At 42.0% G+C, this 27,738-nt stretch overlaps 2 protein-coding genes and 1 non-coding gene across 8 annotated transcripts; 2 read left to right on the top strand and 1 right to left on the bottom strand.

Annotated features, from left to right (window-relative positions):
- Window positions 1–344: 344 nt before the first annotated feature.
- On the bottom strand, window positions 345–20,869 carry LOC111579701 (CXXC-type zinc finger protein 5-like). 6 transcript variants are annotated; one of them, XR_008600481.1, is made up of 6 exons: window positions 20,734–20,869; window positions 17,319–18,091; window positions 14,882–15,092; window positions 12,724–13,758; window positions 8,023–8,186; window positions 345–5,143 (listed from the first exon to the last, which is right to left on the bottom strand). XR_008600481.1 is itself a non-coding variant. In XM_055007413.1 (5 exons), exons 3-5 carry the CDS (start codon window positions 14,996–14,998, stop codon window positions 8,139–8,141), a joined length of 1,200 nt encoding a protein of 399 aa, XP_054863388.1. In that variant the 5' UTR covers window positions 14,999–15,092; window positions 17,319–18,091; window positions 20,734–20,869; the 3' UTR covers window positions 345–8,138. The 6 variants fall into 6 exon arrangements, 5 of the variants coding, with proteins under 5 accessions (XP_054863388.1, XP_054863391.1, XP_054863389.1 ...); XM_055007413.1 differs by having other exon boundaries at window positions 345–8,186; XM_055007416.1 differs by having other exon boundaries at window positions 345–8,186; window positions 14,882–15,087.
- Window positions 20,830–25,865, top strand: LOC111579699 (PRELI domain-containing protein 1, mitochondrial-like). The gene is made up of 6 exons (XM_023287080.3): window positions 20,830–20,971; window positions 21,902–22,006; window positions 23,056–23,281; window positions 23,350–23,463; window positions 24,096–24,174; window positions 25,338–25,865. Exons 2-6 carry the CDS (start codon window positions 21,915–21,917, stop codon window positions 25,523–25,525), a joined length of 699 nt encoding a protein of 232 aa, XP_023142848.1. The 5' UTR covers window positions 20,830–20,971; window positions 21,902–21,914; the 3' UTR covers window positions 25,526–25,865.
- Window positions 21,540–21,611, top strand: trnag-ucc (transfer RNA glycine (anticodon UCC)). The gene has a single exon. It is a non-coding gene; the product is annotated as a tRNA-Gly (tRNA).
- Window positions 25,866–27,738: the final 1,873 nt, after the last annotated feature.

Below are 27,738 nucleotides of genomic sequence, written 5' to 3'. Positions count from 1 at the left end.
ATTGAAGTGATAAATCTGGAGGTAAAAGCTCCTTCATCGTCTCCCTCCTTCCTGCCTCCCGTCAGGCCACGCCCACTGCCATTGTTAGCGCTGTTGCCGGGCAACAGGACGGCGCACCGTCGCCAGGGACAACCAGCTTCCTCCCATCTGAGTGACGGCGGCTCCATTAGCGAGGCGACGGCCCACGCTCACACGGCTTCCATCTTGTGGTGGAGAAAATTCACACAAACACAAAAACATGTTGTTCATTTTCACGCACCCCCCCCCCCCCCCCATCATCCCCCTCCCTCACGCATCATCACCCCCTATGATGATGCAACCGCCCGACATCATCCTCACACCGCTCATCTTTGAAACGCTTTATTATAATTCAGCACATGAGGAGGTCACGGAGACAGAACACATGAGGGGGAGGACGGACACGCCAAGCACACGCCTCCCTCCTCACACGCCTCACAGGGAGGGGGCGGGGCTTGGTTTCCTCACGGTACTCCAAAATTAAAGCCAACATGTCTGCAGGTGCACAAACTTTGACGTGACATCAGGATGGTTTTCTGTCTTTACCAGCAGGTGGCGCCGCAGCTCATCTTCACCCAATGATCAGTTAAACTAAACGTCTCAGCAGCTACGAGATGCAACAACTCCACAAAAACTGTCCTGAAAGACGTTCTCACAGTCAGAAGTTGTGTTAAAACGGCCCTGAAAAACTGGTCCAGGTTCAGTTCAGTGGAGCTGCCACTAGGGGGCGTAATGGAGACTAAACCTCAAAATAAGGGGAAAAAAATACGTCCTGACAAGATCGCAAAGTCTCCATTGAAGTGCTTTTTTTTCTAAATATTCGAAAACCACCTCAAGCTAGTGTGAAAACTGTTTTGAGCAATTAAGGACAGTCATTTTTTTTTCCTATTTTGCTTTTTCTAATCGAACTTTTCCAGCACAACGCTGCAAAATGTGCTGGTGGAAACGTGGCAACGCTGAACAGCAACATTTCGTTCCCAGATGAAGATTCTAGAATGAACCTCGGTTTGACGTTTACATGCAGCGACTTTGCCTTGCGCCCCCTTGTGGCAGCTCCACTGAACTGAACCTGAACAAGTTTTTCAAATGTAGCCGATTAAAGCGACACGAAGAAAGTATTTCAGGCCGTTGTGTCGCCTTTACAGGACAATAACTGTTCTTGAAAAAGTCAAAAACCACCTCAAGCGAGTGTACAATCATTTTTGTGAAACTGAAATTTTTGTTTTTAATTTTGTTTCCATCAAACTTTTGAAATGCGATGGTGGAAAGAAAGTCGCGATAAAAGATATTTTCTGGGTCGTCCAACTCAACACTCAGGATTCGTTAAACGTCTCAGCAGCTACGAGATGCAACAGCTCCACAAAAACTGTCCTGAAAGACGTTCTCACAGTCAGAAGTTGTGTTAAAACGGCCCTGAAAAACTGGTCCAGGTTCAGTTCAGTGGAGCTGCCACTAGGGGGCGTAATGGAGACTAAACCTCAAAATAAGGAGAAAAAAGTATTTCCTGACAAGACCACAAAGTCTCGATTGAAGCGCATAATTTTTTTTTTCTAAATGTTCGAAAACCACCTCAAGCTAGCATGAAAACTGTTTTGAGTAATTAAGGACAGTCATTTCTTTGTGGCTTTTTTTTCCGTATTTTGCTTTTTCTAATCGAATTTTTCCACCGCAACGCTTCAAAACCGCTGGTGGAAACGTGGCGACGCTGAACAGAACATTTTGTTCCCAGATGAAGATTCTAGAATGAACCTCAGGTTGACATTTACATGCAGTAACTTCACGTTGCGCCCCCTAGTGGCAGCTCCACTGAGCTGAACCGAATCATAACGAATCTGGACGAGTTCTTCAAATGTAGACAATTAAAGCAACACGAAAAAAATATTTCAGGTCGTTGCATCGTCTTTAAAGGACAATAACTGTTCTTGAAAAAGTCGAAAACCACCTCAAGTGAGTGTACAAACTTATACGAACTTTATTGAGAAACTGAAGCTTTTTTATTTGTAATTTTCCGTTTGCATCCAACTTTTGAAATGTTATGGTGGAAACAAAGTAATGAATAAAAGACATTTTCTGGGTCGTCCAACTCAACATCAATCAGAAAATGTGCTGCTAAAATAGTAAAATCAAACCAAGTGGACATTTGAAGAACTGCACTTTTAGTCTTTCTAATTAAAACAGTGACTTCTTAAATGAAAATAAAAAGCAAAAGAGTTCAGTTCCTCAAACGTCCACTTGGTTTCATTTTAAAAGACTATTTTAGGACGGAAATTTCGACTTTAGGTAAAACTAGACGACCAATTAACTATCTTTTACTTACACCTTTCCTTCAACCAGCACATTTAAAACGTTTGAAGGAAACGGAAAATTAAAAATAAGAAAACTTCAGTTTCACAAAAAAAATTTGTACACTCACTTGAGGTTGAGCTTTTTCAAGAAGAGTTATTGTCCTTTAAAGGTGATGGACCGACCTGAAATATTTGCTTCGTGTTGCTTTGATCAGCTAAATTTGAAAAACTCGTCCCGATTCCTCCCGAACACCACCCACACCATGGTTCAGTTCAGTGGAGCTGCCACTAGGGGCGAAATTGTGACCGTAAACCTCAACATAAGGGGGGAAAAAGTCCCTAGCTTCAGATGGTTTAGAAAAATAATAAGTTCTAATTAAGCAGCAACTCCCTAAATGAAAATAAACAGCCGAAAAGTGCAGTTCATCAAACCTCCACTTGGTTTAATTTTAAAAGACTATTTAGCAGTAAATTTTAAACTTTATGCTGAGTTGGACAACCCAGATAATGTCTTTTATTCACGACTTTCCACTCTTTCCATTCTTAAAGTTTGATAAAAAGTTCTGTTTCACAAAAAAGTTTTTACACTAACTTGAAGTGTTTTTTTTTGGCTTTTTCTAAACTTTAAAGGTGAAGGAAATAGCTTTTTCTGATGTATCGCATCGGAAGGGCTAATCGCAACAGTTTTTACCCTCATTTGATGTGGGTTCTTTTTGCTTTTTTCGTAAAAGAAAACCAAATGAATTTTTCCATGAGTCAAAAACTCCACCTGAAACTGGTTCATCATCACCAGTGTTTCCATCACAACATTTTTAAGTATTGTATCAAAAAAAGGAAACACTAAATTTGATAAAAATGTGTGTAATTTGGCAAAAAAACAAGCTTTTACGCTGGCTTGAGTTGATTTTTGCCCTTTATTGAAGGACGCCCTTAAAGGGAAACAGTTTTTCTGAATCAGTTCTGACCAAGTAGCAACATCTGTAAACACCAAAAACTGTAGTTCCTCAAATGTCCACTTGAGGCTCCAAAAGCAAGTCAGATTGTTCTACATAATGCTGTGTAGAATGGTCTGACTGCACCTCAGTGGGTAAAACACACCCAAAACACATTTTATGCACATTTAGACATACCGGATGAGAAAAAAACTGGAATGGAAATGGCATAAATTGGGGGGAAAAGTTTTTACACTAAATTTGAGGTGGTTTTTGACTTTTTCAAAAAGGATTCATGCATTGTAAGGGCAACGGAAATAATTTTTTCTGATGTATAGTGCTGGAAAAGGCTAATGGCAACAGCAAAACAAACAAAAAAACATTTTTGTAGAAAATTTTTTAACCTCTTTCGACGTTTTTGCTTTTTCATACAGAGAAAACCCAATTAAAATCTCTTTCATGAGTCTGGCCGCCAAAGAGGCAAAATCTCCACCTGCAACTGGTCCGTCACCACGAGTGTTTCCATCGGCATGTTTTTAAGTATTGTACTAAAAAACATTAACGGAAATGGCAACATTTGAAAAAAACGTGTTCAATTTCACAAAAAACAAGTTTTTATGCTCGCTTGAGTTGATTTTTGAAAACTGCAGTTCCTCAAATGTCCACTTGAGGCTCCAAAAGTGAGTCAGATTGTTCTACATAATGCTGCGTAGAATGGTCTGACTGCACTTCAGTGGGTAAAACACACCCAAAGCACATTTTAGGAGCATTTTTTAGAAAACACTGGAATGGAAATGGCATAAATTGGGGGGAAAAGTTTTTACACTAACTTGAGGTGGGTTTTCAATTTATCTAAAGAGTTCTGATTCTGAAAGAAGGTGTTCTCTCGCTACTAGATAAAGTTTGATTCTTTGGCCATTGGACCAAAACTAGCTTTGTTTTCCGACTTCTTCTACTACTCTGTTCATAGCGCCACGTTCTGACAACACCACACACCCAAGCTTATTCCTTCCAAAGTAGTTAATGGAAACATGCCTAATTCACATTTCAAAAGTTTGCTTCCAATTCACCGTAAACATTTCAAAACAAAACAGTTGTTAATGAAGCTGCCTGAAGAACTGAATGCTAAAGTGATGATGTCACATCAAAGTTACACTCACAGACGTGTTGGAAATGATGTTTTTAGTGTGGAATGTTCTCATCAGTTTGGTTCCTTTTAGTCCCAGAGTTCAGCTCAGAACTTCGGAGGATTCGAAGGTTCTCACACCGATTCTCCCGTCTGGTTTCCTTTTGGTCACCACATGGAACAACGACACAGGAAACCGGTTCTGAACTCTCTTCAAGGTCCTGCAGAGGGTCTTTAGAACATTTTAGTGCCCAATCGAGAGACGACATTCAAACTCCAACAACAAAGAGTGTTTCCTCCTTAAATAAAACACTGATCTTAGCGAAGACAGGAACTTTCCACTGTCACCTTTCATGCAAATACAAAAGTGAGTTTTTTCCAGTTCAACTGTGAGAGTGACTGCGCCCTGAGAACTTTCCATTGAAGTCCAGACAAATGAAATGAAGTTGGACAACTCCTTTAGGCAGCGGAGGAAATGAAACAAACACCAGATCCCACAGGAGGCCGATTAGCTCCGGACCATGGACAGAGTTGAGAACCGGTCCAGTAAAAATCAGTCAAGGTGCTTTTAAAGTTCTCGAGGAGGAGGTAGACAGAAGAGACAGATAACAGTGATGTGGTAGTTGTAGTCCTACTGTGGTGACGTTGTAGTCCTTTAATAACAGTCCTGGATGACGTCCTGCCGAGGTCGGTTTGTACTCCCGCCTTGGTGAAGTTTGTCCTTTGAGGTTTTGGTCGAACTAATTGTTTCTGCGGTTGAGTCCTGAATCTTCCTGGTTTGGCTACAATGGGGTTTTGCCAGGAGGAAGAGGAGGAAGAGGAAGAGGAGGGAGGAGACAATTTATCACAGCTGGTGGAGATTCAACAGGATGGTGGAGATCCATATAATTTAAATAGAATTTGCTCAGTTAAGTACCAAACCAAATAAATTTGTAGTTAGAACTTAGCGGTTGACGTCAAAGCTGCTAACAGGAAACAGGAAATACTTCAACTTTGGGTTTCTGCTGAGTCTGTTTGTCTAAATGCTAGTTAAATGTCTATCCGACACACTGAAATAACAGCGTTGGCTACTAGATTTGGCTCCCAAACACTGATGGTTTTGGTTTGATGACATAAAACCGATCAATGGACTCGGCTAGTAGGCCACAGACCTACCGAGGCTACATAAGCTACATCAGGCTGAGGTATACAGGTCCACCTTTAGCTCTGTGGTTCCATCAACACTTTTTAAAACATTAGCGTGTTTTATGACCTAAACAAACATGATAAAGAGTCTAATATCGACTGTTGAAAGCCAAATGGCAACTTCCTAGTTTGGGAAAGAAATGTTCTACTTCGTCTTGTTGCACAACCCACAAACATGCCTGAAAATCTCGACTTTCTTGCATATGATGAGCTTGTTTTGAAATATTGCACTGGGAAAAATTGACTGAAAATTCAAAAAAGAACTTCCTCAATTGTGCAAAAAAGTTTTTACATTTTGAAAAAGAGTTAATATGCTTCATGGGAGACGGAATAACTTTACCGAATAAGTTCTGACTAAAGCAGCGACTTCCAAACTGTAGTTCCTTAACTGTCCACTTGAGGTTGAGTCAGTCCACTCAGATGTTCAAACATCCAACTTTATAGCAGAAATAAACAAGTTTACAGCCTGGAACAGGAACCAGTTTTGGTCTCTAGAGCTAATTTAACTATTTCTGACAACTGACAAGAGAAAATATTTCTGTAAGTCACACATTTAAATTGTAATGAGGCTTAAAGTTCTGCATAATTCCAACGTAAGGCGGGTTTAAAACGATGAAGGCTGATGGTATATTTGATGTCACATTTTGTTGCTCTGATTGGTTGTTTGTCTATCAGAGACATTTTGCTGATAAAATTCATTGGAAATTGAAAACAAAGCACCAAGCTCCAGACTATTTTGCATTTTTTTGGCAACGCCCGGCTACAAAGACTGATCTATCTGCTTGTTTAGTCTGATGACGTCCAAACGCTAGTACAGATCCAAAAAGCAAACATCACTGGAGGAACCTGGGATCTGTCCACTAGGGTGATGACTTTTTTACAACCTCATATCCCTGTATCATAATTTGATGAACTTTTATTAAAGATTAGATAAAATCTTACTTTTAAGGTGATTTGATAAAAAAAAAACCTCACGCACAAAATGATTTTAAAAATTTTAATTATCAGCTTTTTGGCCAGAATTTATCAACTTCAAAACAACTACCAACACTTAGATTATCTTTTAAGGCATTGAATCATTTACTTTTCTATGGTTGGTGCATTTGGTACTGTTTGTGAATGCTTCTTTGGGCTTAACGAATTTAGTCCCATTGATAGTAATAGTGATTTTTTCAAAGTGGTTTGTGCGTGACCTTTTTCAATATTTCAACAGAATAAATGTCATTTTAATCATTAATAGGCAAAAGTTCATTCATTAGTGCTACAGGAAATAATTTTTGAAAAAAAAAAGTCAAAAAGTCATCACCCTACTGTCCACTCCTCTCTTTTTGACTCGCTACAGATATTAGCACCTACTGTTGACAACAAATGAGGGGGTTAGAAGAAGAGTGGTCTAATCCACAAAAAATCTGAATTGAGTTTTATGTAATTTCTGTAATATTTTATGGTCTAGATTTTAGTGTCAGAGTGGTCTAACCCACGACCCAAATATATCATTACAGTGGAACATTAGAGCATTCTGGAAAACACAAAACTTTGACGCCATTTTTCTCAAAAACTGCAGAAAGTGGGTCAGACCACCTGTAGTAAACTATGCATTTATAGAGTTTTTCTTGTAACGGGCCCTTCACAAGAGCTAAAAAAGATAGCTAGATTAGACTACCATGCTAGCCTTTTTGACGTTTATCAGTCTTTGCTCTGCGCTGCACTGCTAAGGTGAAGTTTATCAAGCTAGCTAGCTATGGTGCTACAATAAATAGCTAACCTAGCAAACATTAGCGACTACTGGGAAAGTGGCTAATGTTCCTGGGTTTTACAGAGTGTTTCCTGCTAAGATCCCACATCTGCATGTCAGTTGTCAGTCTTTTAGATAGCTAGCTAGCTAGCTTATCTAGGCCTCTTAGCTTGCCTCATCAACTGCAGGGATCTCTTCTTGTCTTTCTGTGGAGTAGAAAAGCTGTGTTTATTTTAGCCATGGACCTATTAAGACATTCTCAACCAATACAACAGCTGCTAGGATCCAGAAATGACAACACTGGAAGTGCAATATGTCACATCTTAACGAGCCCATAGAGGGGAGAAATGCTCTGGTTTTTAAAATTAATTTAAACCAATCATGATCATTGTAGGTGATGATAAGCCCAGGATGCAGTGATGATGTCCCTGCAAACAGTGATCTGGGTCACACCTTTGGAGGTTGCTGTTTCGGGAACTATAAAATGATAACATGCCAAGAATACAACACGAAAAGTATGGCAGAAATGGTAGCCTGCTAGTCTAGAAATGACTAGCCAGCTAGCCATAATATTCCAACATGTGGACTTCCTGTGTGCATCTCTTCAAGAACTGTTTTTCATGGATTAATTGTAATTGTGGCACCGTTGCCCGTGACCAAACTGCCTCCTCCTCTACTTCCTGTTTCCTGCAGACTTCCTATTCCAGCTGAGGTGGGATTTGTCATCTAAAATTGTCTTACACTCGGTGTGAAACTGTAATCCTGTTGCATCTGGTTCAGTTCCAGAAGCTGTAGTCCTCTTGCTGATTTTTGTAGTCCGTGTGTGATGCTTGTGACTGTTGTCGTCAGAGGGAAGGCTAGAAGAACCACCGGAAAGCTTCGCCGGTCGGGACGGACGGCGGCCGCTAAGAACAAAAGAATAAGAAGAAGAAAAGAAATATCAAAGCTGGCATAAGGTCTCATTATAATGTGACGGACAAGCAATTCAACTGTAAAAGTTTAAGGATCGATCGAGGTTCCACAGTCCTGGTGTTACCAGCGTAACGTGGGAAAACTCATCTTAACCAGATCTTGCTTACTGCAACTTGACAGGGAATTCGTCAGTGAATTTTTTAGTTAATCGACAACAATGATAGATAGATAGATAGATAGATAGATAGATAGATAGATAGATAGATAGATAGATAGATAGATAGATAGATAGATAGATAGATAGATAGATAGATAGATAGATAGATAGATAGATAGATAGATAGATAGATAGATAGGGGCTGCACAGTGGCGTAGTGGTTAGCACTTTCGCCTTGCAGCGAGAAGATCCCTGGTTCGCGTCCCGGCTTTCCCGGGATCTTTCTGCATGGAGTTTGCATGTTCTCCCTGTGCATGCGTGGGTTTTCTCCGGGTACTCCGGCTTCCTCCCACAGTCCAAAAATATGCTGAGGTTAATTGATTACTCTAAATTGCCCGTAGGTGTGAATGTGAGAGTGATTGTTTGTCTATATATGTAGCCCTGCGACAGACTGGCGACCTGTCTAGGGTGTCCCCTGCCTTCGCCCGAGTCAGCTGGGATAGGCTCCAGCACCCCCCGCGACCCTAGTGAGGAATAAGCGGTGTATAGATAATGGATGGATGGATAGATAGATAGATAGATAGATAGATAGCTTTATTTGTCATTGCACACTTTCATATACAATGAAATTACATTGAGCTGCCCTGCCAATGACAGCTCCAGCTGCTGCGCAGTGCTGCGCGGCGCCTTTCTTCAGGAAAAAAAAGAAAAAAACATGTCGGGATCTGGGTAGGGATAGCAGAGGGTAAAAGAAAAAAAAGGCTCGTTGTATCAAATGAAACCTCCAATTATTGGGAAATTCGATTTGAGAAGGAAACCTAAAAAAAACAAACCCGCAAACAGGCAAAGCATGACGTTAGACAAGGATAGTTGGGATAAGGATGTGGGGTGGAGGAGGAGGGAGCACCGCACAGTTAGCCGGTTCCTGTGCAGGTGCACGGATTCCTGGCTCCTGTGTATAGTGAGGAAAGCTTGTGGAGGTGGGGGGGATGGGGATATGGACATGTGTGTAAATGTTTAGCTCAGTCCTCAGTTCATGAGTCTGAATGTTTGTGTATGAGTGTAGCCCATCTTCTTCCGTCTCAGACCTCCGGTGTCTCAGTTCACGAGGGTGGGAGCGATAACACAGCAAGGTTGCTATGGAGACGTCCTCGGTTGGCCCGGTCCAAAAGTCAACAGGTGTCCTTGGGAAAGTGGGGGGGGTGTAGGAGAGCTATCTCTTGGCCATGAAACTTCCAGAGGAGTTTGTTATTGTTCCAGGGGCACCAGAATGTAATCAGTTATTCACATGTTTGGGCGGGAGAGGAGTAATTTCACCTTCTCCCTACTGCTCTCAACAATTTTAGACCTCAGCTGTAGCGATTCTCACCCTGATGGCTTCCAATCTGCGACTCAAATCAACAGTCACACCAAGCAAATTGTTCATCTTACGATTGAGTTCGTCATACCGAGAATCGGCAGCCGTGATCCGTTCGTTTGCATAGACCAGCAGAGTTTGGACGTCATTTCTGTCTGCAGTCTTCCTGATTTTCCAGAAGCTCAGGCCAGTGAACAAGCCAATTATCAGCAGGCCTGTCATCATAAATCCGAATATATAAACATCTTCCACATCCTCCACAGATAGGGGTGCCAGGCACATGATCCCCTTCCACTTTCCCCAGGCGTCGATCACGTAACCAGAGGCGAAACTCCCATCCGGGCAGGTAGGCTCCCCTAGGCCTGTGCTCTCTGTGGCGACAATCTTGTCAATTGCGTTGAGAGACCAGTTAATCAATTCCATGATCGGTGTTTCGAAGGTCCAGTGCCAAGCGATCGCTCCAAGTCAGACAGACGAGACAAAGACGAAGAAATGATGGCGTATCCTTTGGTTTTGAGTCGACAGACGGACTTTTGAAGGACTTAAAGACAACTGAGTCAGAGTAGATCGTGTCCACAGGATCCGTCAATGTGTTGCATCCCATTCATTGTCTGTGTGAAACGAACCACATTGCCCCTTAGTTGCCCACAGCTCATTTACATAAAGTTGACTCAACCTCTACTTCACGCAAATTTGTTGCAGGGAGTGGAGGTCCGACGCATCGCAAAACTTCCGTAAAACCTCCATAAAACGTCTAAACTGGTTGTCATTAAACCAAAACTACGACAGATTCAGCGGCTTATTTCTCACCTTGAACACTTTCAGAAACACATTTTGCAATAAAAAAGAAAGTTTGCGACTGAGCAGTCATGTTGGTCCGACGGTTTTTTTTGTTTTAAAGTTGTTTTTTTGGCCTTTATTATAGTGCACAGTGGACAGAGAGACAGGAAATGTGGGGAGAAGAGTCGGGGAAAGACGTGTTGTAAATGGTCATGGGTCGGACTCCAACCCATGATTGCTGCGTCGTAGTTTTTGGGACAATGGCTCAACTTATTGAACTATGGGGCGCCCTGGTCCAGTGTTTCTACCGAAGCTAGAGCGGCGGTCTTGTGACCACCAAGTGGACGATGTTCAGATGTGGCATGTTTCCATGCGAGAAACAGACGCCCCTGTGGACCGTGAGGTTTGGTGGTCGGTTCGCTGATATTCTGTCTGGGGAAGAAGAAAAACTACCCAGGATGCTTTGCTGCTCATTACACAAAAAGTTTGCGAGTCTGCTGTCAGGTCGACATCAAAGGGGATGAGGCAAGAGTGTGAAACCACTGAACACACACACACACACACACATAGTGTGTGCGTGTGGCGTGTGTGCACGTGTGTGTATATTTGTGTGGTGCTGTCACTTGCCGTTAGCCTCCGCAGGTCCAATTAGCCTGTAATTGAGGCAGATTATTGCCGCTAATTCAGTGTCGGGCTAACACACAGTTTGTATTTCCGTGTGTGTTCTCGCGGCACACAAGTGTGCGCACGAGGGAATAATTAGTGAGAGTTTGTACAGATTCCCACTGGAAGAGTGTGTGTTACTGTGTATGTGTGTGTTACTGTGTGTGTGTGTGTGTGTGTGTGTGTGTGTGTGTGTGTGTGTGTGTGTGTGATATATGGAGTCATCATCGAGGTCGAACGCTGGTGTCAATGAATTATTGATCGCCACTAATTCTTATTGCGTCCGTGCGCTCACACACACACCCACACACACACACACACACACACACACACACACACACACACACACACACACACACACACTGGCAGATAACATAAATATTCTCCCTCTTGGCCCGACTCGCTTTACCGCTGTGAATCAGTGGAGTTTGGGTGTGTGTGTGTGTGTGTGTGTGTGTATGGATGCGTGCGTGCATGTGTGTTGGCAGCCAGCCAGACCTCAGCAGGGACCGAGCTCTCGCTTTTCACCACCCACCATCTGCACAGCACTCACACAGACACACACACAGCGGGATGAACGATGCCTTCAGCTCAGCACACACACAGAACTACAACCACACGCACACACAGAACTACAACCACACGCACACACACACATACAGAAAAATATGAACACACACACAAATAGAAAAATACACACACGTATAGAAAAATACACACAAACGAGAAATGAGCTGCTACTGGCCCCGCCCCCTTCAGGAAGAAGACTCTCTCTGTGATTGACAGCACGGAGTAAAAACAGACACTAATAACTTTCTATGTTCCTATGTTTTAACTTTTACCCTGAAATCATTTTGAAATGTTTGGGGATTTTGCTCGACGACGTTATAAATAAATTTAGCATTTTAGCTTCTGGTTAGCATGTTAGCGTGTCATCTGGATGAGTTTCACTGTTTCATCCTCGTTCTGGACTAAAATGTTGTTGAATGAGCACAGAGAGCAAGAGAGAAGCTAACATGCTAACGTGAAAACACAGTAACCCCCTCATTCCTGGCTTCTTGGTTTAAAGTTTCCAAAGAGATCTGATGATCAAAGCTAACATTAGCCACATTACTACTGCTACTACCATCAAAGCTAACGTTCGCCACATTACTACTGCTACTACAATCTATGCTAACGTTAGACATGTTACTACTGCTACTACTATCAAAGCTAACATTAGCCATGTTACTACTGCTACTACTATCAAAGTTAATGTTAGCCATGTTACTACTGCTACTACCATCAAACCTAACATTAGCTACATTACTACTACTACTACCACCATCAAAGCCAACATTAGCCACATTAGCTGCACAACATGCTAATGATCTTACCATTGATGTGGGGACATTTCCATCAATAATAACAGTAATCCACTCTGTGTTCAGTTTCTCAAATGCTAACGGTGCATAAAAACTCATGTTCACTCTTACAGCAAAACATTTGGTGAGTTTTTCCTAAATGTTTGACTGTGTGTGTGTCTGTGTGTGTGTGTTAGTGTCTGTGTGTGTGTTACTGTATGCGCGCTCACCTCCAACACTCCTCCTCCCCCCGGCTTCTTCTTCAGCTCTTCACACTTCCTGAACTTGCAGATCTGGTGACCCGTCTTCCTGTTGCGGCAGGATGAGCAGACGCCGCAGTTGATAAGCCGCCTGCACGGTCCGCACACGCCGCACCGCTTCCTCTTCCTCTTCGCCACGGTACCCGACGACGAGGACGACGAAGACGACAGGGAGACGCCCCCCGCCGTCACCCCTGACGATGAGGGCGAGGAGGACGAGGGGCAGGGGGAGGAGTTGGTGTGCTGCTGGCAGTCCGTTAGCGCCCGCTGGCCGCCTGTCATCTGAAAGGCGCTGCTGGCGTCTGAGATCCCGCCCCCTGCCGACCCCATTGCCATGACGATGACCCCGGGGGGTAATCCCAGCCCCCCCAGGAAGCTGCTGCCCATCACCCCTCCCCCATTGCAGCTGCCACCCTCTGATAGGCCCATCATGTCCGTGTGGGCGTGTCCCTGCTTGTTCATGACGCCGCAGTCCGTCCCACTGCTGTAACCGGGCAGGAAGTTTCCATTCGGGGCCATGGGGTGATGGTGCGCTGTCGCCTGCGTAACAGGAAGTGAGGCGGTGTGTCCGTGTTTTTCAGCTCCTCCCCCCTCGCTGCTCCCTCCACCTCCGCCCCCTCCCGACCCCCCACCGCCCGGGTGCATGCTGGTACTGTGGGGATGTGGGGAGGTCATGTGACCCGGCGTTGCTGAGGGGTGATGGTGGTGGTGGTGCGCCGGCGCAGTCGCCACGGGTTTGGGTCGACCCCAGAACATGGTCGCCGGATGGTTCATGTTCATGTTGTCATGACAGCCCCAGGGCCCCGTCGCCATGGCGCCCAGCCTGGCGGCGGCGGGAGGGAAGATGGGCGTGGCGGCCGCCAAACGGGCCGCCAGCTTGGCGGACTGGGGGAAATTTGTCACGTTCATGTTCATGTTGACGTTGGTCTTGTAGAAGCTGGCGATGGACGAGCGGTAACGATCCATCTCTGTGGTGTAGTCCAGCATCGGCGCCAGACTGGAAACCTGCAGCAGACACCAGCATTAACACTCACTGTGATCAATGTCATCAATAATCACATGCTATTATTTATTTATTTATTGGATCATCACCATTATTAGACGGTAAGAAAGAAGAAAGACATGAAATGTGGGTAAATAGAGCAGACAAAGACTTGAAGGAATCGGACATGAGGTCGACGCCCGAAACACCGGCTATGGGGCTGAAACACCATCATGCTTGAGACTGTTTGGAGGCAGTGGAGGGCAGCACTCTGATGTTTACACAAACCAAAACACAAACAACAGCTTCAAATAATAAACCCAAAGGTTACAATAGGTTCCTCGCACCACCATTTGGTGCTTGGACCTTAATTAGCGACATCCGCATTGGCCGGTCAGTTAAAAATTGGCTTGATGGAACCCTAATCCTGATCAGGTTTGGCATGAACCTAAGGCCAATCTTTAGTCTGGGTCAATAAGTATCATAAACTTAAATAATTTTCAACATAAATGCAATATTAATTAACATTTGATCAACTTGTCGTACAGATTGAGCACACCAGACATTGGTCCCACACCGACTGTGTTGTTTCAAATGGCCACAAAGAAGGTGGTTACATGTACAACAGATTCAACAAATAGTCTCAGGAGCTTCAGTAAAAAGCATCTGGACCTCTCTTTCAGGTTCTCCTGGACACAAGGTAAAAACATCTCAAAGAATCTAAGAGGTCCACAACAGCCCTACGAGTTCCTGTGGGGGAAAATGGCTAATTGAAAGTATGACTTCAGGTCCTGGGTTCAGTTATCGATAACCAAAGGCTCCCGGTGAGGCTATTTTTTGCTATTCCAACCACAAGAACCATCCCTCTAGCACCTTTTTCAAGCAGAAAATAACCTACTTAAGGACAGGCACTTCTGAGAAACCACAAAAAAACAGCACCAGTCTGGTTTAGTCTAGGATCAGCATCAACAGCATAGCATTTACCATATAGGCTAACATAACAAGCCTCCGGGGACTAAATTGGTTTTGCAGCTGTTGGATTCTCCATCACCATGAAAACAGAAAGGCTGAAAAGACCATTTAGTTCCTGTAAGCAGCAACTTCCTGCAGTGGAAAGAGGCCTATTGAGGCTGAAAGAAAACTCACCTGTCCCTGTCCGCCATAACCATGGTGATTTGGGTGATGGTGCGAGGGGGCGGAGCTTCTCTGGAGCATCGAGGTGAGGTCGCTCTCCACGCACACGCCACTCGTCATGCCCGACATGACCTCACCAATGCTCACACACACGCATACAAACAAACACACGCTTGCCCGCTAACCACGAGCTACTAGTCGTCTGCAGTCGACACGTTCTGCTCTGCGAATGAAAACAAAGACGGGAATCATCTGTTGATCCTTAAAGATTTATTTATAAATGTCAATGCAAGTCACAATCACAAGGAAATGCTGAAACCGACAATGGACGTATCCAACATGAGATGGGACAATTCTCTAAATACTGCAAGACATGAACGATCAGTTTAAAGAAAGAAAAAAAAAGTCATAGTACATTTTCATTTTAATTAAGCGTCCAACAAGACTTTGTCATGGTGCGCCTTTACAAGCTAAATGTTGTCTGCTTGCCAACACAATTACCCGTCTAGTCTGGTTGCTACAGAAGGAGATGAAAGACTTCACCAACAGGGTACTACATTTTCTCTAGAAAAATGTAGTGCATAGATAAATATTAAATGACTCAGATCAGATCAGGAGCAAAAAACTTGATCCCAATGTCAGCACCAAATAAAACGTTAGGGTGCTCAACTTGGATAGCATTGATAATAATAATAATAATAATGGATTAGATTTATATAGCGCTTTTCAAGGCACTCAAAGCGCTTATGAATTAGATTTATATAGCGCTTTTCAAGGCACTCAAAGCGCTTCACAATGAATCCATTATTCATTCACTCACACATTCTCACTCAGTGGTGGTAAACTACATTTGTAGCCACAGCTGCCCTGGGGCAGACTGATGGAAGTGTGGCTGACAATCCGCGCCTACGGCCTCTCCGACCACCACCAACATTCACACGCATTCATACCCCAGTGTGAGTAGCAGCACTGGAGGCAAGGTGGGTAAAGTGTCTTGCCCAAGGACACAACAGCACATGACTAGGACAGAGCGGGAATCGAACCGCCGACTCTTCGATCATTGGACGACCCGCTCTACCACCTGAGCCACAGCCGCCCCAAATAGCATTGATCACTAGATTTCGCATCTTGCACTGCCTGGAGGTCATTAAGCACCACATAAGTCTCTGTCATGGTGCCCCTTTTACTAGCTACTGGTTGTGTTACTAGTTAATCTCCTTCTGCTTTCTGTGTATTTTCAGAATCCACTTTGCAACAAAAATACATATAGTAAGATGGTTTTTACATTGGACTGTCCATTTTAACAATAGCACCAAAGCAATTTCACCTGTTGCTATTTTGAGGGAACACCCAACCCTCATCCTTCGCTTAGCACCACCCAAGATGATTTGAAGAATTACGTCAGAGCATTTTCCCCTCAACAGCAGAATAGCTGTGGAACAGCAATCTGAGTTGAATAGATTTAACATATGTGCTGGTCGGATGTCATTAAACACCACAGAAGTCTCTGTCATGGTGCCCCTTTACCAGATAATGTAGTGCAACTAGGGTATTCTGTACTAGATGTAGTCCTGAGATACAGCAACATTATCCAAATTGATCACAACTAGATTTTACATATATTCAATTCAATTCAATTCAATTCAATTCAATTCAATTCAATTTTATTTATATGGTGCCAATTACAGTCAAATTGTCTCGAGACGCTTTACAGAACCCATATGCCTGACCCCCAGAGCAAGCCAAAAGGCGACAGTGGCAAGGAAAACACCCTTTTAACAGGGAAAAAAATCTGGCCAACATATATGCTGGCCAGAGGTCATTAAACGCCAAAGAAGTCTCTGTCATGGTGCCCTTTTAATAGCATTGTAGTTTTTGTCAAAAGTCCACCATGCTTCAGGCTGTGTTACTAGTACAACAATCTGAGTTAAATATACGTGTGCTGGCCAGTGGTCATTAAACATATAAGTCTCTGTCATGGTGTCCCTTTACCAGCTAAACCCCCTTTGAGGTTCTCTGCTTGCCCAAAGCAGAGGGTTTGATAATGAACTGCAGTCAGACTATTCTGAAAAACGAAGACAGAACGGAAAGCACTCCTGCTTTTTTTTTTAATCTTCTTCCACAAGTTTTCTGCAGCTCAAGCAGCTAAAAGTTAAATTTAAGGCAGATTGGGAACCTGTGGCCGTTAAAATGTTCCTGTGGTCAACTAAAGAGCATCTCCTTGCTGCTTTTGAAACGCTGCCCATCGTTCATCCCGACCCCTGACCTCGTCCGCCGCCTTTTGTGTGCGCAACAATGTGTGAATGAAAGTGAGAGGAGAGTGTGTGTGCGGTGCAGCCGGTGTGAAAATGTGTGTTCGCCTCCCCCCCCCACCCTCCACCACCTCCTCCTCCTCTACCGCCTCCCACCTCCCTCCCACCACCGACTCCCCCGAGGCGTAACTAATTACCCTGTCTGGTCAACCGGGGCGGCGAGCTCCGACAGAAGGTCACGGTGGCCACCGGCCGCGAGGGGAAATCGGATCTCCCATGCGACACATTAATGCCTCCTCCCCCTCCCTCCTTCCTCCTCCACCACCACGAAGAGGTGGAGGAGGAAGGAGGGAGGGGGGGGAGGCGAGATGAGGGGGGTCAATCAGGAAAAAAAAGCCGATAACGAGCGATAAATACCAGCATGCAGTCCGACGGAGGAGAGGAGGAGTAAAAGATGGACGGCGCTGCTACTTACCGGGAGGAGGAGGAAGAAGAGGAGGAAGAGGAGGAAGAGGAGAGGAGGAAGAAAAAGAAGAAGAAGGAGGAGAGGAAGAGGAGGAAGACCGCCGTCTGGGAATTAGCCCGCCACGGATCATGGCTGGCGGGGAAGGAGACGGCGAGAGAGAGGAGGAGGAGGGGGGGGAGCACCGGGAGGGATTTGTCGGTCGGAGGGGAGGGGGGGGGGTAACGGATGGATAATCACCTGGGCTTGGCACTAGCGAGGCGGTGGAGGGGGGAGGCGGGGGAGGCGGGGGGGGAGGGGAGGCGTTAAATGAAAGGCGAGGAGGCGGCGGCGCCGTGGAGACCCTGCAGGGGCGGGAAAGCAGAAAAAAACACCACCATGGGAAAGAAAGGACGGGAGGGAGGGGGGAGGCGGTGAGTAATGGCGGAGGTTATGAACGCGACAGGAAGTGGTGGAGGGAGGGGGGTGGGGGGTGTCGAGCGCTCGTGCCCTCCGCCGTGTCTCCGGCTGGCGGCGGCGCCCGTGGCGGCGTGCGGCGCAGCGTGAAGCGTATGATTGGTGCCGAGGCGAGGTGATGGAGGGGGGAGGGGGGAGGGAGGCGAGGGAGCCGGCGTGTGATTGGCCGAGAGAGAGGAGAGAGAGAGGATGTTAGATGATGAGGGTAGACAGGTTTATTACACCGTTAGCACCGTTTTACTAGAAATAATGCACAGAAAATATCAAATAAAATCACAAAATATTTTTTAAAAATAAAATAAAAGCATTAAAAATATAATAATTCATACTACTGATGATCAATTATTTTAAAAATATTGATAATTAATAAAAAAGGACAAAACTTAAAATAAAAAATTAATATAATTTTTGCATCTTTACAAAAATTACAATTCTTTTTTTGACTTTTTGTAGACAGAGAAAAATAAAATAAAAAAACAATAATAATCAACATTGACCAACTGCATTTTTACACAAAATAATAATAATAAAGTCCACTTTTTGCAGATATTTTCTTTCATTTAACATAGAAAGTCTGCAAAATAAATAACAGTCTTATTTTACAGATTTTCTATATTTAGTTAAATTAAACAAAACAAATAAAATCACAGAAAATATACATGAATTCATATTTTGCTGACAAATTATTAATAATTACTAAAAAGTAAAACATGTAATAAAAAAAACATCCACCAAATTTTGTATTTGGTCAAAGTCAAAATATTTTTTTAAAATAGAATTAACAATTCATACAATTAATTCTTAGTACTGCTGACCAATTATTAATAAAATTTAAAAAATAAAAATGTAAAATAAAATTTAAAAAATAAACACCTACCAAATTTTGTATTTTTTTACCAAAAATAATTATTTTTTACCACTTTTTCTCGATATTTTCTTTCATTTACCAGCTAAAATCTACAAAAAAGTCTTATTTTACAAATTTTCTACATTTAGTTAAAGAAAATATTAAATAAAACAGATTTAAAAAGGATGAAAAAAGATGTCAATTAATATTACTGCTGACCAATTATTAATAAAATATGAATAATTAATAAAAATTGTAAAAAAAAAAGTAACAACAGTAAGATTATTTTTGTTGTTTTACAGGTTCTAACCACTTAATGTTAAAATACAAAGAAAAAACATCATTTGACTGAAAAATATTTGTTCTTTTACGTTATTTAGAAAAAAAATGTATTTGTCATTATTTACTTATTATTTAAGTAATATAAGATTTTTACTTACTGCAGATTTTACCGGTTAATGAAAGAAAATATGGACTAAAATAAAAGAAAAAAATATTAATTCACATGTTAACTGTAACAAAAAAAGTAAAAACTATAAAAAAAGAATACATATATATATATATATATATATATATATATATATATACATATATAAGATCTTTGACTGTATTTGAATTTCTTAGAAATATTTGTCATTATTTGAAAGAAAATAAATTAAATTAATGACAAATAGTAATTTGTTCTTTTCCATTGTTTGTTAGCCAAAATTACAAATATTTGTCATTATTTTAAATAAAACTTAGGTATATTAAAGGTTGTAAATGGTAAAAAAAAAGCAAAAAAAAACATGTATATATAAAATAAGCAAAATAACATTGTTATTTTTCAGATTTTAGTTGTTAAACGACAGAAAATATGTATTAAAATCACAGAAAAATAGATTCATTTACATGTTAAGTGGAACAAAAAAGCCCAAAATGTAAACAAAGTCATTTTTTATAAAAAGCCAATTCAATGTTAAATTACAGAGTTCTAGTTTTTTTTTATTGTAATGAAATCATTAATTCATCATCAGTCATTGTTTCTGAGATGTGTGCACGTAAAAATGTAAATTATTTCTGGGGTTTTATTGTGATTTCTAAAAAATATTTGTACTAAAAAAGTGTAAATACGTTCAATGTCGTTCAATCCACTTTGTAATGTGAAAAATAAAACTCTGGACACATTAAAAATGAAGTTGTCACTTTGATGTCGCACAAATAAATGGAAAATAAAAGGTTTGGAGGCACTTTAGTTTTCTTTCACATCTAAAACCTCACATTAAATGAACAAATAACTGAAGACATGCAGGGAAAACTCACGGCGAATGATTCCTGGAAATAAAAAGAAACTAATTTTATATGATCCAGAACTTCCTCATTGTTCGTAGAAAAATCTGAAATATATATAAAAATAAGCTGCACATCTAAAATCTCAATAAAACACCAAGAAATAAACACATGGAACAGAAATAAACACAGTATTAAAGAGAAAAAGTGGCCTCGGTGCAGATTTTTAACGTTTAGTCATTTCAAAACTTTATTTTATCATCTGGTTTTGATTTAAAACCAGAAAAAGCAAATTAAAGGAACTAAAAAGTACATTTTAATAATTTATAAGGCAAACAGATCAGCATTAATGGGTTACTTTCCTGCAGAAATGTGAAAAAACAGTAAATCCACTTTAAATACAAACACATGAATAACTTCATTAAATATTTCTGCTGGTTTGCTGCAGAATTAATGCAGAAAAATTTACATTTTGCATCTAATTTATCTGCATTTAGTAGCTTCATGCATTAAAACCTCAATCTGCAAATGCACACGAGTTAAAAATCAGTTTACAGAAGGTTCACCTGAGCTTTACCTGCAGGAAGCAAGATGGAAAAGTTCCACGAACTCAGCAAATCCACTAAAAACCAAACATAACGCGGTTCCATCCCGTCATCTAGCGGAGGAGGGCGGCCTGTGCAGCTCACCGACCGGCTATCTCCTCTCTCTGCGGCGGAACGAACCGCGGACTGAGCCGCTGCGGGGTTTGAACCTGATGCCGCCTCTCGTGCTTCCTCCTCCGGGCTTTGACACCGAGGTCTCCCCGCTCTGAGGTACGTTAGCTCTGCGGCTAGCAGCGGCTGTTAGCCAGGTAGCTGCTAGTGTTAGCGGCTACATATGCTAACTGCTGATGTTAGCGGCTAATGATGCTAACAGCTGGTGTTAGCGGCTAAAGATGCTAACAGCTGGTGTTAGCGGCTACGTACGCTAACAACGGCAGTTAGCGTCTGTAGCCGCTAGCCGCAGAGAGAGAGCTCTGCGGCTAGCTGCGGGTGTTAACGGCTACGGATGCTAGCAGCGGCTGTTCGGGATAAAAAAAAACTCGACGTCCAGCCAGTTCACATGATAAACAGCCCGCGGGGTGAACCGAGCGAAGCGACGAAGTGCGGCTAGCTCAGCTCAGCTGCGCTCCGTGTAGCTGGGCAGCGCTATCTATGCTAGCTGCTAGCTGTAGCTGCTAAATCAGCACCGTTTGCCGCAAGTTAGCAGCTTCCGATGGATTTGGATGTAATAACGCACATGAAGCTAAATAAAAATTAAATGAAGCCTTCGAAAATGTAAAATGACCGATTCTATATACTGTTCTGGATAAAAGAATACGGTGTGCAAGATTTGTTATCAGCGTTGGTGGTATAGTGGTTAGCATAGCTGCCTTCCAAGCAGTTGACCCGGGTTCGATTCCCGGCCAACGCAGTTGTATTTTTGGCACAACAATTTCTGTATCAATACGTTTTATTATATTTATATCGTTACTTATTGTAATAAACGAGTGCTTTTATGTGCACACACCACAAATCAAGTATAAAACGCGTCTGGAAATAAAAGTAAAGGACAAACTGACTTTTCCAAATCATGTATTTGTGTCATTTTACGCGACTAAACTGTGTTTAGTTAAACACAATAAATCGACTGTTTGAGGTTTTGGACCGTTTGAAGCGAGTGAACAGAAGAAAACATCTTCTTGTATTGTTTTGTGACTGCAGCCGACTGAGCGCTATGGGTCGGTACTTCCACAGCGAGGTCCACATCCAGAGTCCATGGCATCAGGTGCTGGCGGCCTTCTGGCAGCGATACCCCAACCCCTACAGGTAACCAACCCCTACAGATAAACAACCCCTACAGGTAACCAACCCCTACAGATAAACGACCCCTACAGGTAACCAACCCCTACAGGTAACCAACCCCTACAGGTAACCAACCCCTACAGATAAACAACCCCTACAGGTAACCAACCCTACAGATAAACAACCCCTACAGGTAACCAACCCCTACAGATAAACGACCCCTACAGGTAACCAACCCCTACAGGTAACCAACCTCTACAGGTAACCAACCCCTACAGGTAACCAACCCCTACAGGTAACCCGAACCCTACAGGTAACCAACCTCTACAGGTAACCAACCCCTACAGATAAACAACCCCTACAGGTAACCCGAACCCTACAGGTAACCAACCCCTACAGGTAACCAACCCCTACAGATAAACAACCCCTACAGGTAACCAACCCCTACAGATAACCAACCCCTACAGGTAACCCGAACCCTACAGGTAACCAACCCTCACAGGTAACCAACCCTTAAAGGTAACTCAACCCCTACAGATAACTAACACCTACGGGTAACCAAACCGCGACAGGTAATTTCATGAGTCTCAAATTAGAGAAAAAGTCAAATATGTTTGGACTCAACATGTCTGTTATTCTACATCTGTTAGAGACAGAAAATTTTTTAAAAATGACTCCACATCCGAGGAAACACCACCTGCCATTCAGTTTGTATCGAGTCGATCAGAGTTTTTAGTTTTTCACAGAATCTATTTACTGCAAGCAGTTCGTTTTTAGAAATGAGAAAAATATAAAATTAAGTGATTTGATTGAAATATCCTGATTTTTAGTTCAAATGTGATTAATTCCAAGTATCGAACTTGTGCACGATGCATTCAAGGACTGTCGGAAAATTTCGTTTATTTATTTATTTATTTATTTATTTATTTATTTATTTATTTATTTATTTATTTATTTATATATATAAATAGTATGTGCAAGTATTTTTTACATTTTGTGTTTTTGTATTTTATGATAAAAGGTGTAATTTAAAAGGCTAAAGGGTTCCTGACTTTCTAATAATTCCGTCTCAGCGGTCACGTCCTGACTGAGGACGTTCTCTATCGCGAGGTCACCCCCAGCAACCACCTGTTGTCACGGCGACTGCTGACGAAGACCAATCGGCTGCCGGGCTGGGCGGAGCGCGTCTTCCCCGCTCACCTGTCGCGGGCCGTCTACGTCCTGGAGGACTCCATCGTGGACCCCGACACCAACACACTGACCACCAAGACCTGGAACCTGAACCACAACACGCTGATGGTGAGCAGAGACGCCTCCTTTGCACCGATTGGTCGGCCAGATCTTACCGTGGTCTTGTGTCTCCCCAGACGGTGGTGGAGCGCTGCCTGTTCGAGGAGGACCGCAGTCGGCCGTCCTGGACCCGGCTGAGGAGGGAGGCCTGGATCTGCTCGGCGGTCTACGGCTTGGCTCGGCCCATCCAGGTGATGATCCGGAGTTTCTGGAGATTTAACCCTCGTGTCGTCCTGCGCTTCAAAATTGACCCGTTTTATATTTTCACAGTGAAACTTCTGATGTCCACATTTTCAACATTTTTGGGGAATCTTTGTACATTTTTTGGTGGAAAAAAAGAAATGTTAAAAATGTTTCTTAAGAACATTCACAAAAAAATCTACCAAAATCCAGCGAATTTCACTGGATTTTGGTTGATTTTTTTGAATGTTCTTAATAAAATATTGGAAGTTTTACTGATATATATGTAATCATTTTAGACATTTTTTGGATTTTTTTTTGAAGATTTTTACTCATTTTCTGAATATATTTACAAGAATTTTCTTGTCAAATTTGGGGGAATTTTTTTAAAATAAAACTTTCAAGGGAAACTTTTAAGCAATGATTTGAATTTTCTTCCTGAAGATTTTGCAAATTTTCATAAATTTGGGGAATTTTTTGCTGATTTTTTGGATTTTTTTCAGACAAGGAAACAATATTTTTTGGTGCCTGTAAATGAAGACAACAGGAGGGTTAAATAAACTTTAAGTGAAGAAAAATCGCGCTACCTGGCTGTAATGCTGATGCTACAGCGTGTGATTAATTCTGTCTGTTTCTGCATCAGGAGTTTGGTCTCGCCAGGTTCAAAAGCAACCAAGCTAAAGCCATGAGGGGGCTGGAGTTTGCTCTGTCCAGGATACAGAGTAAGAAACACTTTTATTCTGTTCACGAAAACCTGGAGATGCTACCAGAAAAACCTGTAGGAGTATTTTGTTTTAATGACTAAAAAAATACACATTTGGTTTAATTTGTCTTATGGACGTTATTCAGAGTCACACAAACACCACAAAATGTCCAAAATGACTAGAAATGTATTGAAATTACTCTAAATTTGTCCAAAATGACCAAAATTGTCCAGAATTTCAACAAACATCTTGCAAGAAACTAAAGACATTTCACTCAAAATAGTCCAAGATGACTAAAACGTATTCAAAGCAACTCAAAACTGGTTTGAATTTATGCAAAATTTGTCAAAAATTAGCCTAAAACCATTCAAAATGTTTGAAAAATTGTCCCAGATGACTAGAAATTAGTCCCAAAGTATCAGAGAGCTTCCAGTAATTTGTCGTCTGCAGCATCATGATGTAAAGCACGGTGGTGGCAGCACTATAATATGAAGCACGGTGGTGGCGGCATCATGATGTGAAGCATGGTGGTGGCAGCATCATGATTAAAGCATGGTGGTGGCAGCATCATGATTAAAACATGGTGGTGGCAGCATCAAAATGTGAAACACGGTGGTAGCGGTATCAGGTTGTGAAGCACGGTGGTGGCAGTATCAGGTTGTGAAGCATTCTTTTTTTATCAGAAATTTGTCAAATAACATTAAAATTGTCTAAAATTACACAAAATGTCCTGAATTTCTCATAATTGGCCCAAAATTACTTACAAGCTGTTCAAGAAGACACAAAATAGTCAAAATTTCTTGAAAATTGTAAAAAAAAAAAAAAAAAAATTTTTAAAAAAGACAAAAAATGTTGAGAATGACTCAGAGAATCACTAAAAATTTCCTCGATGAGTCAAATTTTGTCTTTTATCTCTTTAGATATCGATACCTGGAGTAAATGTAGAATTTAGCGGAGCTCAAGTGTCTTTTTTATCTGTTAAAAATGTGGCATATGACATGAAAATTGATCGGAATTTAAAAAAAATTGTCCCAAATTTGTGAGGAAAACTCACCAAAGTTTTTCCCAAATTGTTTAAAGTTGCATGAAAATAGTTATCGTGTTTGTTTTCTTTTCCTGTCATTGGCTTTCTGTTAATTTATATGATAATTATGAAAATAATCATTTCATCTCCCAGACAGCTGAGGTAGCTCCTCATCTCCACGGCAACCAGGGTGTGTCATCGGAGAAGCCCCTCCCACCACACCACAGGCCACGCCCACATCCACCTAGAAACCTGCCTTCCAGCACCATGGGGGGGCGGGGCATCCCATCAACCTTAGTTGCGATTGGTTGGCATGTAAAGCGAGAATTCCTTGTGTCTGGTTGACTCGTCTGAATAAAAGTCATAGTTTATTCAGTAGTTTATTCTGTCATTTCACAACATTATCACAATTAAAGAATATTTAGAGTAAAAATCAAAGTGAAGACTTTGTCGTTATGTTTTACAATATTTTTATGCAAACAGTGATTTTATTTTGAAGCTGCTTTTCTTTCCACGTTTTTCACTGTTGAATTAATTTCTGTGTTGTGATTTCATTTGTAGCCTCATCAGGAAATTAATGGGAATAGTTTTATTGTTTTGGTTTGTAATTATCACTAAAGAACTGCTGTAAAGTTGCATGTTTCATATTCTGCTGCTCAGATTAAACTTTAAACTTACAATTCAACAGATTACAACATGTTTTTTATATTCAGATGTCGTAAAACAAAGTATAGTACCACTAATCATGAGTTATAGGAGGAGTCATAGTACCACTAATCATGAGTTATAGGAGGAGTCATAGTACCACTAATCATGAGTTATAGGAGGAGTCATAGTACCACTAAGCAGGAAGTATAGAAAGAGTCATAGTACCACTAATCATGAGTTACAGAAGGAGTCACAGTACCACTAATCAGGAGGTATAGGAGTCACAGTACCACTAATCAGGAAGTATAGAAGGAGTCACAGTACCACTAATCCACTAATCAGGAGGTCTAGGAGGAGTCATAGTACCACTAATATGGAGGTCTAGGAGGAGTCATAGTACCACTAATCAGGAGGTCTAGGAGGAGTCATAGTACCACTAATCAGGAGGTCTAGAAGGAGTCATAGTACCACTAATCAGGAGGTCTAGGAGGAGTCATAGTACCACTAATCAGGAAGTATAGAAGAGTCACAGTACCACTAATCAGGAGGTATAGAAGGAGTCATAGTACCACTAATCAGGAAGTATAGGAGGAGTCATAGTACCACTAATCAGGAAGTATAGAAGGAGTCACAGTACCACTAATCAGGAGGTATAGAAGGAGTCATAGTACCACTAATCCACGAATCAGGAGGTCTAGGAGGAGTCATAGTACCACTAATCAGGAGGTCTAGGAGGAGTCATAGTACCACTAATCAGGAGGTCTAGGAGGAGTCGTAGTACCACTAATCAGGAGGTCTAGAAGGAGTCATAGTACCACTAATCAGGAGGTCTAGGAGGAGTCATAGTACCACTAATCAGGAAGTATAGAAGGAGTCACAGTACCACTAATCAGGAGGTATAGAAGGAGTCATAGTACCACTAATCAGGAAGTATAGAAGGAGTCACAGTACCACTAATCCACTAATCAGGAGGTCTAGAAGGAGTCATAGTACCACTAATCAGGAGGTCTAGGAGGAGTCATAGTACCACTAATCAGGAAGTATAGAAGAGTCACAGTACCACTAATCAGGAGGTATAGAAGGAGTCATAGTACCACTAATCAGGAAGTATAGGAGGAGTCATAGTACCACTAATCAGGAAGTATAGAAGGAGTCACAGTGCCACTAATGAGGAGGTATAGAAGGAGTCATAGTACCACTAATCCACTAATCAGGAGGTCTAGGAGGAGTCATAGTACCACTAATCAGGAGGTCTAGGAGGAGTCATAGTACCACTAATCAGGAGGTCTAGGAGGAGTCGTAGTACCACTAATCAGGAGGTCTAGAAGGAGTCATAGTACCACTAATCAGGAGGTCTAGGAGGAGTCATAGTACCACTAATCAGGAAGTATAGAAGAAGTCACAGTACCACTAATCAGGAGGTATAGAAGGAGTCATAGTACCACTAATCAGGAAGTATAGAAGGAGTCACAGTACCACTAATCCACTAATCAGGAGGTCTATAAGGAGTCATAGTACCACTAATCAGGAGGTCTAGGAGGAGTCATAGTACCACTAATCAGGAGGTCTTGGAGGAGTCATAGTACCACTAATTAGGAGGTCTAGAAGGAGTCATAGTACCACTAATCAGGAAGTATAGAAGGAGTCACAGTACCACTAATCCACTAATCAGGAGGTCTAGGAGGAGTCATAGTACCACTAATCAGGAGGTCTATATGGAGTCATAGTACCACTAATCAGGAGGTATAGAAGGAGTCATAGTACATAGCTCAGATGGAGTCCAGATGTTTGGTGTGAACCTGACCAGGACTACCACAGTGGATGCATAGTCCTGACGGTGAAGCACGGAGGTGGGAGTGTGATGACAAATGAGCTGATACTCAAACAAAGTTTTAAAAAAGTAGTTTCTG

This window comes from Amphiprion ocellaris, chromosome 23 (assembly GCF_022539595.1).
Source record: "Amphiprion ocellaris isolate individual 3 ecotype Okinawa chromosome 23, ASM2253959v1, whole genome shotgun sequence".
Classification (NCBI taxonomy): domain Eukaryota; kingdom Metazoa; phylum Chordata; class Actinopteri; family Pomacentridae; genus Amphiprion; species Amphiprion ocellaris.
This window is presented reverse-complemented; position numbering and strand designations above follow the sequence as displayed.